The sequence below is a fragment of the Neopsephotus bourkii genome, unplaced genomic scaffold (genome assembly GCF_033783945.1).
Source record: "Neopsephotus bourkii isolate Nb327-2 ecotype Australia unplaced genomic scaffold, CSIRO-AGI_Nbou_v1 NB_323, whole genome shotgun sequence".
NCBI lineage: Eukaryota > Metazoa > Chordata > Aves > Psittaciformes > Psittacidae > Neopsephotus > Neopsephotus bourkii.
The window spans coordinates 725,065-746,221 of NW_026900831.1; the positions used below are offsets into that span (position 1 = coordinate 725,065).

General features: G+C 43.1%; 1 protein-coding gene across 1 annotated transcript in view; it reads right to left on the minus strand.

Annotated features, from left to right (window-relative positions):
* Positions 1 to 21,157, minus strand: part of RAPGEF5 (Rap guanine nucleotide exchange factor 5) — a 160,583-nt gene that overhangs the window by 63,052 nt on the left and 76,374 nt on the right. The window contains exons 10-11 of the mRNA XM_061347737.1: positions 1,104 to 1,207; positions 681 to 769 (exon numbers count right to left, since the gene is read on the minus strand). Coding sequence (XP_061203721.1) covers positions 681 to 769; positions 1,104 to 1,207 — 193 coding nt within the window. The remainder of the gene's footprint in view (positions 1 to 680; positions 770 to 1,103; positions 1,208 to 21,157) is intronic.

A 21,157-nucleotide genomic window follows, 5' to 3' on the forward strand; every position in this document is an offset into this window, starting at 1 on the left:
CGTGACAATACATACATACATAAATCTTGGTGCATACAGCCAAGAGATCCACCTGAAAATTAAACCACATGTCAAGCAGCCGGATCATAATATTTGCTTTAGGCTGGAACAAATTACAGTCTCTGGTTGAAGACACAGAAGGACAGCATCCAGCTATACACTGTGCCTTGGGTTACAAGGAAATTTCTAAGCCAGGCTTGTGAAAAAGAAGGTGTGCCAAAGTATTGGGGTGGGGGCAAAACGAGTAGTTGGCCAGGAGACTGAAGCTCAGAGCGAGTATTCTGATCAAAATAGTCATAGCTGCAGACTGCGAGGAATGTCAGCCTCTGCTTGAGGAGAAACGGGCGCAGTGCAAGGCAGGCCTCAGCCGGCGACAACGACAGCCCGAGATAAAAGAGGCCCAAGTTGCGCTAAGTGTGCGGCTGGGGAGCGGCCCTTGTCACCGCAGACATCCCTGCCCCGGGAGTCCCGCTTGGCCACCTCACGGTTGCCGCACGCTCGCGGTTTCCTCCTCACGTTGTCCCAGGCTGAACATCAGGCTGGCAGCCGGCTCTCGGCCGAGGATGCCTGGAAGCGACCCCAGCGCAGACCCCCTCTACCGGCACTGGGACCTCTTCCCCTCTCCCGCCCAGGGCCGGGCGTGTCCCCGGTCGCCACCTCCCCGTGGGGTCACTCCTTACCGGTCTCTTTGTCCTGGGTGGCTTCCAGGTGTAAGTCGCTAAGCAGATGCTCCAAAATCTTCTCCGGCGTCCCCGACACCACCACGTATCTATCAGAAAGCAGAGAGTCCCCGGAGTCATCCTCGGTGGAGGACTGCGAGCGGCTGCTCCACTCGTCCTCCTCATCCTCTTCGTCGATGTACTTAAAGTAAGGCACGTCGAAGGTGGGCAGTGACCGCTCCCCGCCGCAGCCCGCCAGCGCCTCGGGCACCCGCACCCTGCCGCTCCCCATGGCCCCGCTCCCGCCGCACCGCCTCCCTCACGCGCGGCCGGCGGGAGCCATCGCCCAGCCAGGGGCCGGAGCCTCTCCCGCCCCACCGCCGCCACCGCGGAGCCCGGCCCGGCCGGCCAAGCCCCGCGCTCCCGGAGCCGCGGAAGCCTTACCTCCCGCGCCGCTCGGGGGCCGGGCTGCGTGACCACACCTTCCGCAGCACCAGCGCTGCGCCGGCCTCCTCCCGCGCGCGCTCGCCACCGCCTCCGTCGTCCACCTTCCGTGCGCACGGGGGAGAGCAATATAGAGACCGCGGTCATTGCCTAGGGCCGCCCCACGCCTCAGGTATCTGAGGGGCAGAGGGGAGGAACGAGCTCCCTTTTGGGAGCGGTACTCGGCAGCTTGCTCTGGATTTTAACTCGCAAGAGCCGGGTTTGGGGTGCGGGTTTCCGTGTCTCTAAGGTGGTGGCTAGTTTAATGCCCAGCCGATCAAATAAAGCGGAGGACAAGTAGCAACAGTCAAAAGCGGCAAGCGCTGACAGTACTCCAGTAATACAGAGGCAGAGCACACATTCTGTAAAGCATCTCTCCTGTACTTCAACAAAGGCAATAAACCTAGTGGGATAGGCATGGAGTGCGTGAGCATCTCTTTAAATAATCCGTGTACGAATCCCTACGAACAACTTTTAAACTTGGAAAACAAGTACCCCGCAGAAAGTTAAGCCCAGTGACCAGCCGGTGTGTGAATCTCAGCTAAACTGGGATTTGAACACTGACTTTCTCCCCCTCGGCTTCGTGAAACGGAAGGCAGCTGAACAATCATCCCATTTCTGCACACACAGCCCACATCCACAGAGCTGCTAACGCAAACTGACTGAGCATCGCAAGAGATGAGGGCTTGCTGCTGACTGAGCAGGGCACATTGACACATGGAGATCGGCAAAGAGTGTCTCGCAGCTCCCTGGCGAGACCCTCCCGGCAGTTTCAGTCACCGGAGGGTGAGCGACACAAAAGAGTTGTGTTTCTACACAAGTACATCCAGTAGTTGCTGTTCCTCTAATTCTGACCCGGTTTAGTTATATTGTTCAGTATTTTAAACACACATATGAAGGCATGTACTACTCAAAGGAGAAAAAACAGCTTTTGTGCATCAAGTGCAGAATATCTTGGCAGTGACAAAGACTTAAAGAGGGGTAGAAATTGCTGAGGAACAGAGCTTGGCAAAACAAGGGAGAGAAACCACTTTATGGTCCCTCTTTCTATTGTTTTATTTCTTATTCCAAAACCCGTGAGTCTGATTGCTGCTTCTGGTCATCACAGGGGTGCAGATATGTCCAAAGGTGCAGCCCTTGCCCTGAAGAAGGTTTCTTTTATCAGTAAACAACATGTAGAATTGATCTATTAAATTTCTGCAAGGTCAGACATACAGGTACTGAGCCAATTAATGTCAGATATTCGTTGTAACACTCCCAGGGGACATTACTGAGCAGCCACATGAATACTGATGCATAATTGTAATCTTCCATTTCATCTGACATGGTTTTTTTTTTTTTTTTGCTCACATATTAGACAAAATGGAATGAAAGTAGCAGCAAAAGAAGAGAGGAAGAACAATAAAGAGGTGCCACATTAAAGCAATTCAGTAACAGGGAGGTTTATCCAAACAAATAAATCTTTCAAATTCCCTGCCTTTCCTCTGGTATCCTCTAAAATAGCTCAAATCCTCATTTCCCTGTGCCCTCTGAGATTCCCAACTGCAGCACATATGGGACATGTATGTGATGTATTTGTACAAACCATCTCTTTCCACATATATGGGAATGGATTTTAAGTGTACCTATACATACATTACATACTCAAGCAGCTGGCAGCAAGTCAACTGGGAGCACTGGGAGTGTGAAAGCTCTCTCATACTGAAAGGACATTAACAGTGGTTTTTCTGGAAGATGGTGCTCCCTCTTCAGCATCTCACCAAGCAGAAACATTCTCAAAAACCCTTCTCAAAAGTTTGGACTTCCAGTTAAGTAAAATAGGACCTAACACTCAGAATCTGCTGCCTCCTCTCTCCCTGTGAGAAACACCCACTGCTAGAAATAGGAAAGCTGCCCTGCTTTCTAACAGAAAAAAAAAAAAAAAAAAAAAAAAAGCTCTGCAATGGACATCGTATATTCAGAAGCTGGCTTCACTGAATAGAAACTGCATTTTCACATTCCTCCACAGGACAGGACACCTCTGCAAAGATTTATTTACTTATCAGTACTGAAGCACCTGTTAGGCTGGAACACTGCTAGCTACCAATGCAAACTATGCACTTCCCAATGACAGAACTCTTCTTCAACATCTCCCCACCGGCTTTTTTGTTAAGAAAGAGATCAGACCCAGAGCTACTCCAGCAAAACCCACGTCCAGAGAGACTCTCACATTGATGGTTTCTATGGGTAAAGAAGCAATTAAGAGATAACCTATAAGGCACCTATAGACTTAAGAAAGCATGGAAAATCCAGTCTGCAGACAGATTTTCCTGCTGCCAATCAAGCAAAGGCAAAGAGACTCTTCTTTGGGCAACACGCAACAAAGCAAACAGGCTATCTGCTTTGAAATCACATTAAGTAACAAAGAAATTGCCTCCTCTAGGAGTTATGGAGGGCAGGAAAATTTTGTTTTCATAGCATAATTTGGTAGAACTAACTCAGCGCAATCAGATAATGCCTGTCACTTCTGCCTCTATGTCTTCTGATGATGGTGCCAGGGCATGCCCTTGAGAGGTAGGCATACATGAAGGATTCGTGCCCCTGTTTGTGTTCTGGAGACAAGACTGCTATCCTCAATGAATTCCTGGAGCTTCCCCTCACACATGGGAATATTTCCATGTAAGAGTTGTGAAATATAAAAGCTGAAGCAGGAAGGGGCTGAGAAGCACAAGTGTGGAGGGGCTGCCACTGCAGCACAGGGAATGAGCTCAAATAGGTGAGAGAGCAGAACAAAACCCACAAAATAACAAGTTCCTCATTTCAGAAGACTAATTGTTTTCCTGGGCAGGTATCTTTTTGTTTGGATATTATAATCAATTCCAGGCACATATTAGCAAATGAAGAATTACAAGGACACTATTAAGACAGAAAGGTCAAGTCTGAACAATGGGAAACACTGACATGTCCTTTAATTTAGCTCCATCCCTACAGCTCTACCTTCATATGCATGTGAATGCATATAGCTCTATCTTCAGTTCAGCATATGTTGAGGCCTTGCTTTGGGACTGGGTCCAGGCAGAGACAAAAGGTCCTTGTCTGTGGGGACCCTGCTGTACCCACTGCAAAGGTTCACTACATCCTATATCATAACAGCTGGGAGATACAGCTATAAATAAAAGCCTTCACAGCTCAAGCTGTAGCATGCTCACAGCTTAGCAAGCCTTCAAATACTAACCTGCAGAGCTCTAGAAACTCTTCACAGAGCATGTACAAACTGCATTTTTTGGCCTCTAACTTGGGCCAGATTTGGGCAGATATTTATGAAGATGGCAAGAACCCAAAGGGATTTCAGATCCCACTTCAGAAGTACAAGGGCATGAGAGCTTTCCAGAAAACTACTGCCAGAATTCTTTTTAACATAGCAAAACAGTATTTATGCCTAACCGTACTCTTAGCAGCTTCTGAACCAAGTTGGCTGCATCTTTCATTAAAAAATAAAATAGGCAGAGGCAGACACCTTTCAGAATAAGTAGATAAGATGCAACAACTCTTAGAAACAATAGAAAAAGAAGTCTTACAGTATGATGCATTTGCCAGTACTAATAGTAGACAGTGAGATGAGCCCTGGCTATAAAATAGAAATATATTTATATTGCAAGCATAAAATTACTCTATTCTTTACAGGTTATTCCTTTTTATTTGACAAGGAAATGGAAATGAACACATGAAAATTAAAGTGCGGATGGACAACAATATCTCTGACCTCTCTGGATAATCCATCTCAGAAAATGTTGATGTGTTTCACAGGGTTTTGATCGAGACCAAAATCTACATTAATATGTTTGATTCACTACCAACTGCAGCAGGAGAAAAGCATTTCAAAGTCACCAGCACAGCTTAACCCAGCTATATAAGGAGACTGGTCTTTTTTTTTCTTTATTCTAGAAAGGTGAAAATAAAAATATCTATTATTCTACCTGTATTTAAAATATCACAGCACAAAACATTTTCAGTGGGATTTCCTATTTTGCTGTCAGTTGCATGATCATCACTTTTCCCAAATTTCAGGGGGAAAATTACTTTACAGGACTGCAGGAACATCAACAGCAGCTTTTCATGTGGCTATTCTCAAGAATAAAAAAATTCTTACATAAGATTGTATTATTTTATTTTACTATAAAATACAGCTCATAGCATATACATATTACATTTATTATTTTTCTCATCTTGTGAACTTTTTCTACTTATTCTATCTCTGTTTCTCTTTTCAGTCATTCAATCTACTTTCATAAACATGTGCTAATTTGCAGTATACTGTGAGAAACAGGAATCCATTAATGATATTAAAATGCCTTACACAGGGATGTTGTTTTGGCTCTCAGTGACTTCTGACCAGTCCATAAAACCATAAAATGCTTTAAATGAGTCAACTACCACATCTGCCACCAAAGGGCACTCAGGGATCACATCAAAACTTCCCAGTGGTCTCACACTGAGCTATCTGTCTTGGAGATGCAAAACAAAGGCCTGACATTTGGCTCAAAATAATCTCTGAATTTGTCAGTTTTGCAAATAGTGGTAAAATGAGCATGAGCCACATCATGGGAAAAAAATAAATCAAAATCCTTTGTTGCTGAAGCCAATTCCGAATATCACATCTGACAATGCACAGAACAAGCCCTTTTAGAAAAAATGTTGGGGCTGTCATCTACATACAAAGTATCTGCAAGAAAGGCAACGTTAATAACAAGTTATCCTTGTCAAGGAGTCAAAAGGACAGTGCTGGTAAGATGACAGACAACAAGCTTCAAGGAAAAGATCAATATCCCTACACAGTCATATATCAAGGAACTCAATTTCTCCCTGTAATCCCCAAACTGCTGAGAGTAGGATTATTTCTGCTTTCCCTATTGCTAAGAAAGAAACCGCTCATGGGAATAGGGCACTGCTAAATGAGAGTCTTTATGTGTGCAGAAAGGATGTGATTAAAGTCCTAGGGCAAAAAGAAAAAGCTCAGTTGTGCAACACTCCCAGTGTTGATCCCATTGCAAATGAGACTGGGGTTTCATCGCAAAGGCCACATAAAAAAAAATGAAAAAATCTGTGTAGTTGAAGAAAGGCAAAAGAAGCAGGAAAAGAGGAGCCTCGTGGCATTTCATAGCAGTTTAGTATCACAAAATGCCCTATATTGAGATCAAATGCCCATACCCCTGATTGGCCCCAAGTTACCTCCAAATATCATCATTTAAGTTGAGAGCACTTTTATGGATAGTGCTTTAATGAAAAGAAGCGACAGGTCTAACATACAGCAAAGGGCACATCTTCTAAAATAACATGAAAAAAATAATCACTGGTGTCACAACCACTGATATAATGATATCATAACCTTAACACTCCACAACTCTTTGTCAGATAATGAAAAATGTCTTTTTAAGGCAACTGAAGGCTATGAATATTGGTTTTTCCCTTCTTGGAGCACACACTCTTCATAGCTATTAGGAGGTAAGATTGACAGCCTGACAGAGAGCTCCCACCTTGGCAAGGACAACTTAGGAGAACTTCTCTCTGTAACTGTACAAAAGAGGAGGGGAAAAAGAAAGAGAAGGGAAAGCTTGGAGAGAGAGACGAAAGAAGTGAGGATGGTATTAATGCTGTTATCATTCTCTCACAGCTGGCAGGGCAACACTTCAAAAATACTGGGGTATGGAAGAATTGTGGGCCTAGAGCATGTGCATTTGTAGGAAAACACGATAGGACAGGACAGGTAGATGAAGCAACAGTTAAATCTCTTCAGTCACCAAAGACTGTCTTCCAGTGATGTCAGTGGAAGCAGACCAAGCCTTAGCTGCAGTGAAAAGTATGAGGAAAATGATATAAGAACTGCAGGACTTATGTCTGAGCCACGAAGGGAGGAGGAATGCCAAGGATTCAAGGAGGACTGCACACTTAACCCAGATAGCCCATGACTGATAACACGTACTACTATTACCGTATGCCTCAGGAAAAGAAAAATGAAAGATGTTTGACTGGATATACAGAACTTATACTTGAGAATAATCTTAACATCAGAAGGAGGAAATTATAGAAATTACTGGGATACGAGGGGAACTAGATAACAACTTTATTAACATTCAACAGGGATGGAACTTGGCTTCTATGGCAGCCCTCATACAGCATTCACACAAGAATAAAAGCTGCAGAAGGTAGTGCACTAATATTAGTGAATTTAATTTATTAATGTAGACTAATATTCACCTCCGTAAGGACACGTTTACCAAAGCCTTACGACCGTTATAATGGAAGTAGCAATAAATAAGGTCTCCTGAAGGAACGGAGGAGAGATGGCAGTAAATATACAACACTGTCAGCCTTATATTGGTCTAGTTACTAGTGTTGAACACATACAGCTTCTAAGTCAAGCAGACAAGATTGCGGATCCCTTTCTTTGCCTTTCATTCCAGTTTATACATGGTGCAAAGTAAAATATTATTTAAAAAACCTGGCTTAGCCACTTAGTGTCTATCGAAGAAACCTTTGTCTCTTGCCTTATGTCCATAATACCTCTGAAGGCTGCCAATCCCATTATTCTAATAAAAATAAAATAAAATTAAATATTTACACTATCCACATTACAAGCCACAGTTCCAGCTAGAAAGACTAAAACTTGTCTATTAAACTCAGGTGTTGTTCATTACATTTATCACTGTAAGGCATGTATCTTTTACTGGATGCATTATGCTCACAGAAGAATGCAGCTGATTTTTCATGAGAGAGTACTCAGCAAAGGCAGAAGGTGGTTCTGGCCTCCCAAAAGCTTTAAGATGAACTCTAAACCAGAGAATACTATACAAAGGAACTCCAATACTATACTTAGGAACTCCAGAATCAAACTTGCTCAAATGTACTGACATTTAAACCAATTCTTTAAACAGCAAGTGTGAAAAAGCACTGAGTAAAGGAGCAAAAAATAAAAATAAAAATCCAAAATTCATGTTTAAAATAAAACAAATTCATCTAACTTCTAGACCAACAATACACATGACAAAGTAGAGTTTATATCCTGTGGTTTGGTAGTTATTTTCAACTAAGTTAGATATAATGCAGTGATTTTTCTTTAGAGAAAAGCATAAATCACTACGACTACAATTTTCTTGGGTTTGAATGATGATTTTAATTCCCTCCAAAATCATCTGAAATAATCAGCCTTTTTTTTACTAATGCTTCCTAATGTCTCTTTTCTTACTAATTAATTCATGCATCTAAATCACTCAAAAATAGATAAGCCACTAATCACTCGCAGACTTGATAATGTATCCTAAGTAGACACGAATGCATAGTGCATGCAATAATGCTGCCAGAATGAAAATGAAAGGAGTTAGAAAGAAAAATAAAACTCACTCCTTCTGCCTAATAGCAGGAGATTTGACTCTCCGTCTGCTGTGTGGGATAAAATGCTCACTAATGTCAGTGAAGAAAATGATATTTTCTAATGTTACATGCACAGGAACGAATTAACACAGAAATAAAGAAATTTTGTTGCAATATTACAACAAGAAATGCTTTCTTGCATGCCTACATAAGAATGCCTACTATGAAATGATAAATTTAATCAAATTTTTGTGTACTGAAGAAAACCAAAGTGGCACACACAGTAGAAGTTACAGTTATACAGTGCCAGTCACCACATTATGAAGTAACTTTTTATATTTCTTTCACTTTGTGATTTTAAGTAGTCACATATTTTATTTTATTCCAGATGGAATCATCTACCTACTTCTTCACTAGCTACATACTTTAAACATTTATTTCAGTATGAATACTGAGAGATTCCTCTCTGCTTTCTTCAGATAATACAATCATGCCCAACTTCAGGAAGGAGGTAAGTTAGTTACACCAAAGGCAATCTCAACATTTATTCAAGTTATGGAATGAAAAAATGCATTGTTACCATGGTAACTGTGAAATCACATGATATCCCCAATGAGATGCAAGGCACCTTAGTAAACGCATCTGTGTGCTTGCATGGCCTCCTCCACACAGAATTTTGTTCCTCCTTTGTGGGGGAACGTGCACAGGAGTGTGACACAGTCCAGATTTCACTGTCTATTCTAAAAAACTTGATAGAAGCAATCCAATATGTTATTTTTGCATAGGGTGATCTATCATTAGAGTAAGAAGAAATACTGAAAAGATCAAATACTAAATGTTTTGCTAGGATTTGCCTCAGTCAGGACAATGAAACCTTATAAATGACAGTATAGCTTTCAAACTCACTTTGTACCCTGGCATCAGAAGACTGTTCGTAACAGCAGTAGAATAAAAAAAAAATCTTCCCCACAGTATGAAGAGCTGCCACATGTACAGCAGCCCATTGCACTGGGGCAGCTGGAGCTGTTACTGTCTCCAGCCATCTTCCCCACCCTTCTGATGGCTGCTGCCACCCCCAAAACAAGGACATCTGATCTATCCTTGAATCAGCCCTGAACCAGGCTGCTGCATGTCTTGCTGGGCTCTGGTATTATTATCACCTAATGTGCAACCTCTCCCTAAGAGGGCCTCCTCTCTTCCCTGCTCTTAACAATATAACGCTCTCCAGAACAATCCCTCCAAATCATACTGCTCTACTACCAGTCCCATTCATAAAGCACTAAATATCCATCAGTCGCTAGGCTTCAACTGTACTTCCCTGCAGCACTTTTCTAGCTCTTCTTTCTTAGCCACTACCATGCCCACACAAGGCTCCTTCCCTATCCTTTTAATTCACCCTTAGGAGCAGCATTGACACCAGATTCCCGAGTTAATCTCCCTTTGATCACTCCCTTTCTCCTCCTTCAAAATATCTCCTTCATCTCCTGAGCAACCTGAGTGATATTATCTATAAGAAGAGAGAGAGAGCCACACTGTGACACCACTTGCCAGCTTCTGGTATCACGCTGTATGCACAGTGGTTTCTTCAGCCAGCAAGGGCTTCACCTGGGGATGAAAACGCCCACTGACACCTATATTCTTCTGATCTCATTCTCTTCCTCACACCACATCCCATTACTATCAGACAACATAGTACAGACTACTCAGACACTTCCAAAACCTATGATGTCATCCAATAAATATCAAAACCCTCATGTATCTCTGATCCTGACTTCCATTTCTGACCCAGACCCCATTTCTGGCTTCAATTCTTGCCTGACTCTCATAGCTTTCTACATGTTGTATAGCTTTCTACAGGTTGATGCTCTTTTTGTGTAGAACTTTGGGATCTCATCTAACCAAGTTCCTTCTCCTTATTCAGAAAATTCATTTTTGAGTCATATGTCTCAGAAAGTTATTTTATCTTGTAAGTCCTTCCAGTAATGACTTCTTAAATCTATTTCTTTTGTCATTGCTGGGCTCTTCCTTCCCACCTGGTTGGTCATTTGCTATTTGAGCTGAACTTTGACAGGTAAGGAGGTGCTGTGTTTGAAGAAGAGACACAATCTGGAATTCATCAGCTGTCACAGAGCATTTGAGTCAAAGAAAAATAAAATGAGAAGTGTGAACAAATGACCAGGTCTTAACTCCCTGACAGAACCCTGGGGAGAGAGTTACAATACCCGAGTACTCCAGGGAAATAACTAATGATCATTCCTTCAGTTCAGTCATGTTTCAAGAAGCAATTGCCTGAGTTACTAAGTGCTCAAGACTGCCTCAGTAACTGCAATGATTTATTTCATGCAACATGATAATTACAGCGCTAGGTCAGGAGGACGCGTGCCTTACGGATACCTTGAATTTTAACACAGTCATTGGAGGATTAGGAGACTGCAAGGAGAGAGCACAATGATCTGACTGGGGTGGGAAGGTGGCGGGGCAGGGGGGGAAGACGAAGTCTTTAAAATCCTAAGCATCTAAAACACTAGGCTTCTGTTAGATTTTTAATAAAATTAATGATATTTTCAGGTGTTTCTAAGCAGAAGTTGCTTACATTTTCCTTCGCTCCCTTAAAACGCAAGTGATGACAATTTAATGTTCCCAAAGATCTCTGTTAGGATTTTTTTCCAGTATAAGTAATGAATGTGCAGTTTACAGTGCAACTATGCACTCAGTAAAGACAAACCCTGTCATCTTTGTCTTACATGGCTACCTATTCCAGAGGAAATTCTCCCTTGGGCAAAGCATGTTTGTTCATCTATCTTTAATCTGTACTAGTGCAGTGGCTACCTGTTAACAACCAGCAAAGAGAGGGATAAGACCTTAGGCTCATGAGCATTTACTTGACATAAGAAGTATAACCTTTGCAAGTACTACTCACCTGACCTATCGAAACAATGCTATGCCAAAGGATATTTTGGGAAGATGCAGGTGCATATGCTTGCAAAGCAATAAAAGGGTTTGATTAGCAGTTTCTCAAGCATCTCCTTCCTCCTGACCTTACTTAAACCCCCTTCCCCAGTCACCTTTGCCTTTAGCTATGTGAGACTTCACTAGCACAGAAGGACATTTTTAGGATAATGAAAAAGTGTCATCACCAGAACTTTCAGGCTATTTGAAGATCTTAGAGACAATTCCCCTCAACCCCCATAAACTTCAGACTGTTGCCCCCTGTGACTGAAGTGAAAGCATTGCTAACCTTCAGCACTTTTCTTCAAATTACTGTGTTTCAAGGTTAGCAATGTGGAAAACACTAAGCAAACACAGTTTCTAAAGTCAAAATAAAAAATGCAGCAATGGTAATCCACAATAACTTTAATTCATTTGGTATTCAGGACATATTCTTTCTGAATATCAAATCACAAAATCATTGTAAATTCATCAGATTTTAAGCTTTAACTTACTAAATATTAGATGATGCTAAAAATGAAATGCAGTTTTTAGTTTGATCTTATAAAGACGTTTCTGTACACCTCTACAGCCTCTAATTATCTATATCTCTATATTATCCCAGTTGCTGTTTCGATATAAGCAAATGCATAACGATCCATTTTAATGGAAAATATTCATATACTAAAAAGTGTTAAAGCAATAGAAGAAGCTGAATGTCAAGATGCTAAAAATGAAAATGCTACTCTACATTGCATGTGCCAGGAAAGAAAGAGCTCACACAACATTTGGCAGTGATTTAGCTGGTGAATGAAGTTGCTAAGCCGCTGTCCATCATATTTGAAAAATCATGGCAGTCAGGTGAAGTTCCTGACGACTGGAAAAAGGGAAATATAACCCTCATTTTCAAGAAGGGGAAAATGGATGACCCGGGGAATTACAGACCAGTCAGTCTCACCTCTATGCCTGGCAAAATCTTCGAGCAGATTCTCCCGGAAGGCATGCTAAGGCACATGAAAAACAACAAGGTGCTTGGTGACAGCCAGCATGGCTTCACCAAGGGGAAATCCTGCCTGAAGAATTTGGTGGCCTTTTATGATGGGGCTACAGAACTGATGGACAGCAGTAAAGCAGTTGATGTCATCTACCTGGATTTGTGTAAAGCATTTGACACTGTCCCACAAGACATTCTTGTCTCTAAATTGGAGAGACATCAATCTGATGAATGGACCACTTGGTGGATAAAGAACTGGCTGGATGGCCGCACACAAAGAGTTGTGGTCAATGGCTCAATGTCCGGCTGGAGGCCAGTAACGAGTGGTGTTCCTCAGGGATTGGTGTTGGGACCACTCTTGTTTAACATCTTCGTCGCTGACATAGACAGTGGGATTGAGTGTGCCCTCAGCAAGTTTGCCGATGACACCAAGCTATGTGGTTTGGTTGATACACTGGAGGGAAGGAATGCCATCCAGAGGGATCTGGACATGCTTGTGAGGTGGGCTGATGCCAACCTCATGAAGTTTAACCATGACAAGTGCAAGGTCCTACACCTGGGTCGGAGCAATCCCAGACACAGCTACAGGCTGGGCAGAGAAGAGATTCAGAGCAGCCCTGCGGAGAAGGACTTGGGGGTGCTGCTCAATGAGAAACTTAATATGAGACAGCTTCAATGTGCACTTGCAGCCCAGAAAGCCAACCGTATCCTGGGCTGCATCAAAAGGAGTGTGACCAGCAGGTTGAAGGAGGTGATCCTGCCCATTTATTCTGCTCTCATGAGACCTCACTTGGAGTATTGTGTGCAGTTCTGGTATCCTCAACATAAGGAGGACGTGGAACTGTTGGAACAAGTCCAGAGGAGGGCCACAAGAATGATCAGGGGACTGGAGCACCTCCCATATGAAGATCGGCTGAGAAAGTTGGGGCTGTTCAGCCTGGAGAAGAGAAGGCTGCGTGGAGATCTCATAGCAGCCTTCCAGTATCTGAAGGGGGCATATAGGGATGCTGGGGATGGACTCTTCACTAGGGACTGTAGTGGTAGGACAAGGGGTAATGGGTTAAAACTTAAACAGGGGAAGTTTAGATTGGATATAAGGAGGCAATTCTTTCCTGTAAGGTTGATGAGGCACTGGAATAGGTTGCCCAGGGAGGTTGTGAATGCTCCATCCCTGGCAGTGTTCAAGGCCAGGTTGGACGAGGCCTTGGGTGATATGGTTGAGAGCGAGGTGTCCCTGCCCATGGCAGGGGGGTTGGAACTTGATGAATTTAAGGTCCTTTCCAACCCTAAGTATTCTATGATTCCATGATTTCCCATTATGAAGCAACTCTATGGGACTTTTCATTTTCGTAAAAGCCCTAACCTATTTAGAGCTTGCTGCTACCTTGTTGCCCTTAATGCAGTACAGAAAAAGTTCATTAAACAGATTGTCTGAGATAGCAAAGAAAAGAAATTTTGCTATAGTAAGTACTTGACGAGTGCATGGCAAATCAGAAGGGTTAAAAAAAAGGGTAAGAAGGATTGGAACTAATTGTCATAAAAACAAAAGTGATGCGGGCATACTGATATTACATGTTGTGCTGCATTAGCAAAATTGCTCAAATGAAGAAACCCCAGAATGGGAAGTATTATCAGATCTTCATCAGTAGGATTTTTTTCAAGCTGGCTGGGTACCCAACCATTTGATACAGATCTTATCCATGCATGAGAGCACTGGAACACCAGAAAATGCAGCATTAATGAATTACAAGTAAAACTGCAAATTACTATGATTTTAGAATTAATTTTCACATTACAATGGTCAAGCAACTTTCACAGCATCTTGATATTTCTGCTGGAATGCTAAACCTTTGTTTCTTCTTGCAGCAGGTAAGACATGAATTTCTATCATAATTAAACGAGTAAATTGCTGATTTTTTTACTGTTTCTATTCTTAGGGGATCCTTAATGCATATTGAACATCACACAAATTAAAAACTAATAGCATTTTAAAATAGCAGTTATACACATGATTTATTGTATAGCTTTTGTCTAATACAAATATTTACTATTTACATGTCACTGCAATGAAAACAGTATGTGTCAATTGATTAACTAGTAAATATTATACAGAATTTATGTGTATTGCTACAGCAGCTGAGAAGGAAAACGGTATAGTGGAATTTTAGTCTTTTTCCCTACATAGTACAAAACTAAGTTTTGCACCAGGGAAGAGGTAGTTGTAACTGTACATATACGTAGTTCATCTGTGTGACAACTGAGGGTGGGAGAATGAGGACAAATCACAGGGAGCAGTTGGCCACCCAGTGCATGAATAGAGCAACTCATTTCTATGGATGGCTGAAGATCCCCCAAAAATTAGCACAGACACTCACAACTCTATTGTAAAATAGCAGCATGCTCCTTCAGTTCCTGAGTATGTTCCTACAGGAGATATCTAAAATGAAACCATTTTTAGGGGTCTCCTGAAATGAAGGCTATCCCTCTTTAAATAAATAAATGAATAAATAAATAAATAAAGCAGGTTAACGTTTAAGAAAGTACCTGATATTGGGGTTCCCCACTAAAAATCCATCACCTGAAGCAACCTTTTCAGACTTTGAGAGGGAAGCTGCTTCAACTTATCTATGGCAGCCACTGCATCCTAACTACACAAACACCACATCAGTGTGGAAGAGCATCCTGAGAGCCTCTGTTCACAATGCTCCTGAAAGTAGGTAAGCAGCACTTCATATACGAATGAGGATCTGAGACAGAGAGGTTTGGTCATTCACCAAGGTCTCAGAGAAAGGCTGCACAGGACAGGGAACTCCTGAGTCCGCATCTGAAACCCTGACTCCACCATCCCCATTCTTCTCCAGGGAGGCATCTTTGGTAACATGTACCTACAAAGAGTTATCTGCAAGATAACCCAATGAAGAGACAGCCTGGATCTATGATTTTTTTCTGTGAGCAGTAGAAATTCACTGATGTTCACAGCCCTGATGTGCCCAAGGTAGGGACACAGAAGTTTGTACAGGTCTCAAACGCAATACCTGAGGTTCAGTTTTTGATCTGAAGAACTGAAAAGGAGGTTGAAACTTTTCAGAAACTCCTAGATGAAAACCCGATGCAATCTGAAGAGGATGAGAGGAGTGTAAGAACAAATGGGTCACCAGGAGAATCAGCTTTTTTATGGTACCAAAACTATGTAAACGGGTGGTGTTGTAGTTTAAACGCAGCCAGACAGCTTTCACTCACTCCCCACCCACTTCTTGCCCTCCCCCTACTCCTGGAGGGATGGAGAGGAGAATCAGAAAGAATGCAACTCCCACGGGTTGAGATAAGAACAGTTTAGTAACTAAGGTATAACACAAATCACTACTGCTACCACCAATAATAGTAATGATAAAGGAAATAACAAGGGAAGAGAAAACAACACCCCATCACCAGGCGACAGATAACTTGCCCCCCCCCAGCCCGACCAAGCACCGACCGATACCTCCTCCAACCCTGTAGTCCACCTAGCCCTTCCAGCTAACTCCCAGTTACATCCTGTGCATGACGTTCTGTGGTATGGAATACCTCTTTGGTCAGTTTGGGTCAGGTGTCCTGTCTCTGCTTCCTCCCGGCTTCCCTCCTCCCTGGCAGAGCATGAGGCCCACAAAGTCCTTGGCTAAACCAAAACATCATTGTTTTTCAGCTCTGTTCCCAGCTGAAAATCAAAACACAGCACTGCACCAGCTACCAAGAAGGAGAAAAAATGACTGCTACTGCTAAAACCAGGACAGGTGGTTACTTCTAGAATGTGAAAAAAGGTTTCATAAGTAGTCCCTGTAAGAAATCAACTTGGCTTTTAACGAGATTTTCAGACTGTTTAATGAATAAATATACACAGCACATGCACACATAGGAGCTCCTTCTAAAGAAGGAGCACCCCAAATTCCTTGGTTGAGGGGGATTCTTATTGGTGATCAGATGCCATTACCTGCGATGTGCAGGATTTGATGAGTCCCCAGTGGGGCATTGGGAACTGCTCAAACTCCTCTGGAAAGTCTTTCAATGCTAGTGATAAAGCAGGTAGGACAATCCTCCACCCAGGCTTAATTTACTACTTCTGCCTTTGTGGGAATAGAAGTAAAGAACTCACTGCAAAGGAGGTTTTGTTTAGAAGCCACATGCTCCTTTTACACAAGTTCATCAAATCTAAGAAACAAAAAAATAGATCAATATAGTGCAATGATTAGCTCGCTATAGGTACTGTGTACAGACTGACAGATAATTTAGACAAATTGAATCAATGTGTTGATTCCACTGAAAAAATTCAGGTTTCACACATGATGAGACAAAGCTGGACTGTCAGTACGTTTTCCAGCTATCTACCATCCACACAAGGAAACCCAGGCCTGAATGTATCTGGTTTTTAGTTCAAAGCCTGAACAAACAGGTTTTACGTGTTAGAACTGTTACTCTGGCCTCTTCACTGCAGCCAGCTCAGATTAGCATCTTCCTCTCTGATGCTGATCACATCAATTTTCTCTATTAATCTGCTAAATATGGCCAAACAGCATAAACTGCAAACAGTAAATCAATTTAACAGTTGTATTTGTATCCACATATATGTTTTAAGGGTTCCTGTGGTGGATAATTCCCTACTTGCAATGTCAAAAGTATTTTACAAAATGTCCTAAACTGATACTGTATTCATTGAACAAATTCTAGTGCCTATAAAAAGAGGAGACACACTGTGATACTGCAACTAAATCAAAAAGGTGGTGCTTATTTGCATTCTGTGCTTGTCTCCTACTCTACTGAAATAACAGGTTCTCCTTTGTTCCTCCCAGCACTGGGCTAAGTTGAAATGCTGCTTCTGATAAGGCATGTACACGTCTACTCCCCTCATGTCCCAGAGAAAATGGAGATGAATTAAGAAATGGTGCTCTCAGTCCAGTCACTCCAGGTGAGACAGCAGTGTCAGCCAGGCTGGCAGGGGACAGAACTGATGCAGAGCAGCCAAGAAAGGGATGTGAGCTCTATGCCTTTCCCTTGATCAAACAGGGCTGTGTAGCTGTGTCACCCCCTGTTCAGGGCTTATCCTTGTTCAGAGCTTGGAAATCCATCGAAGATTTGATCTTCAGCAAGCTGTTATAGGAAATAAAAGCTGCTATTCATGCTCTTCCTGAGTTAGGTCATTGTATTAATTTCCAAGTCACCAAATGATGCTAAAGTACTTTTTCCTGCAACTATCAACTGCTGCTGCTCCCATACGTCATAACCTTCCCTGCTCAGATGTGCACATTCCATCCAGTGACAAAAAGAGCTGGGAACTGCCTGCCACATGGTATCAGAAAATGTATTCAAGGAAGGCCACAAAGTCATTGCTAATTTCCAACCCTGTTTCATGTTTCCACATGAAACTTCTAATTAAAACTTAGCACTGGATAGTTACTAGTTATAGTCCATATGCATTTGAGATCTCATTTTCAGGTGCTGTGAATTAGAATACAGGAGGTGCTGCACACAGTGGTAAGAACACTAATCAAGGAAGGAGAGGAGAATGCCTGCTTTGATTTAGAGGAAGATAGTCAGCAAAAATACCACTGGGTTTTCATTCCTTTGCTCTTTGAGCTGCCACATACAACCAAGTAAAATGAATGCAAGTGGTGTATTAACTGCTACCAAATCAGGATTCCCCATGGGTGATCATGTGTCAAGCACATCGTGCAAAATGCCACCACCTTGCAAGTCTACAGTGTGATGAAAGCATTAGGCCCTAAGGGCTATACCCTGCTTTCACCAAAATAAACCTATTAACATCAGCAGGCGCTGAATTAAGCTTTAAAATGCAGGTAGAGTGAGTGACAAAATGGCCATAGCAAACAGACAAGCTCTGGAGTTTTTAGGGATGTCTCTTGATTAAAATAAATGAATCCTGGGGAAACATAAGCCTACAGAAATATAGAAGGTCAAGTTGTCCTTACTTTCTTGCTGTGGAGAAGGCTTCAGCAGGAGGTAGATAGACACTTTACAGCTCCCCCTTTTCCAGAAAGCACCCAGTACGTATAGCCTGACTGACACAGGGGAGGCAGCTGAGTGCACGGAAAAGTCTGATACTCCACACCAACATGCTCCAGGTGGACTCCAGAGCCTGCCTGCAGGAAGAAGTGCCAACAAATGTGGATAGAATTTACATCAATGAGATCCTGACCCAGACTGTCAGACCTCTGCAGAAAGCCAGGTGCCCTGGCAGTTGGGGAGGGCTCTGCTGCCAGCCCTGCAGCACTGAAATCACTGACTCCAGAGAATCCTGCCACTGGAACCATACTGAGCCTAGCAGAGTGCAGATTGTACTACACAATTTGCTCTGGTGCAGTTTCTACTTCAAACAGGAGTAAACCTTCAGTTGAAGAAACGTTTTCACCTGTTTAATGACACTAGCCACATATCTGCTGCATTACCGGCTCAAATCTCCACTTCAATGAAACTGAAGATTCTTTCTAAACTTAAAAAAAGGGGACTCAAAACACTGAATCCTTTTTACATGACTGGCCTCTGGGCAGGCTACCAAATCTTAGACAGCTTCCAAAGACAATGATGTGGTGGACACACATCAGCTTCTGGCTCATCAACAAGGTTTTCCTGTTATCTTCACAGAATCACAGAATCCCAAGGGTTGGAAGGGACCTCAGATCATCTAGTCCAACCCCCCTGCAAAGGCAGGGTAACCTAGAGTACATCACACAGGAACTTGTCCAGGCGGGCCTTGAATATCTCCAATGTAGGGGACTCCACAACCCCCCTGGGCAACCTGTTCCAGTGCTCTGTCACTCTCACAGTAAAGAAGTTCTTCCTGATGTTCACATGGAACCTCCTATGCTCCAGTTTACACCCATTGCCCCTTGTCCTATCACTAGACATCACTGAAAAAAAAACTAGCTCCATCATCCTGACACTCACCCTTTACATATTTGTAAACATTGATGAGGTCCCCCCTCAGTCTCCTCTTCTCCAAGCTAAACAGACCCAGCTCCCTCAGCCTCTCCTCATAAGGGAGGTGTTCCACTCCCTTAATCATCTTAGTGGCTCTGCACTGGACTCTTTCAAGCAATTCCCTGTCCTTCTTGAACTGAGGGGCCCAGAACTGGACACAATATTCCAGACGTGGCCTCACCAAGGCAGAACAGTGGGGGAGGAGAACCTCTCTTGACCTACTAACCACACCCTTTCTAATGCACCCCAGGATGCCATTTGCCTTCTTGGCCACAAAGGCACATTGCTGGCTCATGGTCATCCTCCTATCCACCAGGACCCCCAGGTCCCTTTCCCCTTCACTACTTTCCAGCAGGTCACCCCCAACCTGTATTGGTACATGGGGTTCTTCTTCCCCAGATGCAAGACTCTACACTTGCCCTTGTTGAATTTCATCAAGTTTCTCCCTGTCCAACTCTCCAGCCTATCCAGGTCTCGCTGAATGGCAACACAGCCTTCTGGTGTGTCAGCCACTCGTCCCAGTTTAGTGCCATCAGCAAACTTGCTGAAGGTACACTCAGTTCCCTCGTCCACGTCATTGATGAAAATATTAAACAGCACTGGTCCCAGCACCGACCCCTGAGGGACTCCACTAGTTACAGACCTCCAGCTAGATTCTGCCCCATTGACCACTACTCTCTGCCTTCTTCCCTTCAACCAGCTCTTGATCCACCTCACTACCTGATCGTCAAGCCCACACTTCCTTAGCTTATCTATGAGGATGCTGTGGGAGACAGTATCAAATGCCCTACTGAAATCAAGAAAAACCACATCTACTTCTCTACCATCATCCATCCACCTAGTTACTTCCTCATAGAAGGCTATAAGGTTGGTCAAACATGACTTCCCCTTGGTAAAACCATGTTGGCTGCTCTTAATGACCCCCTCATCCTTGATATGTCTAGGGATGGTGTCAAGAATAAGTTGTTCCATCACCTTTCCAGGGATGGAGGTAAGGCTGACTGGTCTATAATTACCTGGGTGCTCCTTCTTACCCTTCTTATAGACTGGCGTGACATTTGCCATCCTCCGATCCTCAGGCACCTCTCCTGTTTCCCACGACTTACCAAAGATGATGGAGAGTGGCTGAGCAATGACCTCTGCCAGCTTCTTCAGCACCTGTGGGTGTATTCCATCCTGACCCATTGATTTATAGATGTCCAGACTGCTTAACTGATCCCTAACCAATCCTCATCTACCAAAGCAAACTCCTCCTTTGTCCTGACTCCTTCTGAGGCTACAGGAATTTTGGGCCACCGGGGAGAGTCTGCATGAGTAAAGACAGAGGCAAAGAAGGCATTCTGCACCTCTGCCTTCTTTAAATCCTCTGTCTCAAGGACACACACCTCGTTCAACAGTGGGCCTATACAGCCTCTTATGTTAGTTTTATCCACTATGTATTTGAAGAAGCCCTTTCTATTGTCCTTAACCCGACTTGCAAGATTAAGTTCCAAGGATGCCTTAGCCGTCCTAATTGCCTCTCTACATCCTCTAACAACTGTCCTATATTCCTCCCAAGTGGCCAGCCCCTCCTTCTATAATCCACAGATTCTCTTTTTCCACATGAGTTTGCCCAGCAATTCCTTATTTAACCATGCTGGTCTCCTGGCTCCCTTACTTGATTTCCTACCCACTGGGACACTCTGATCCTGAGCTTGGAAGAAGTGGTCCTTAAATGCTGACCAACTATCTTGAGCCCCTTTATCACCTAATACCCTTTCCCATGAAACTTCCCTTA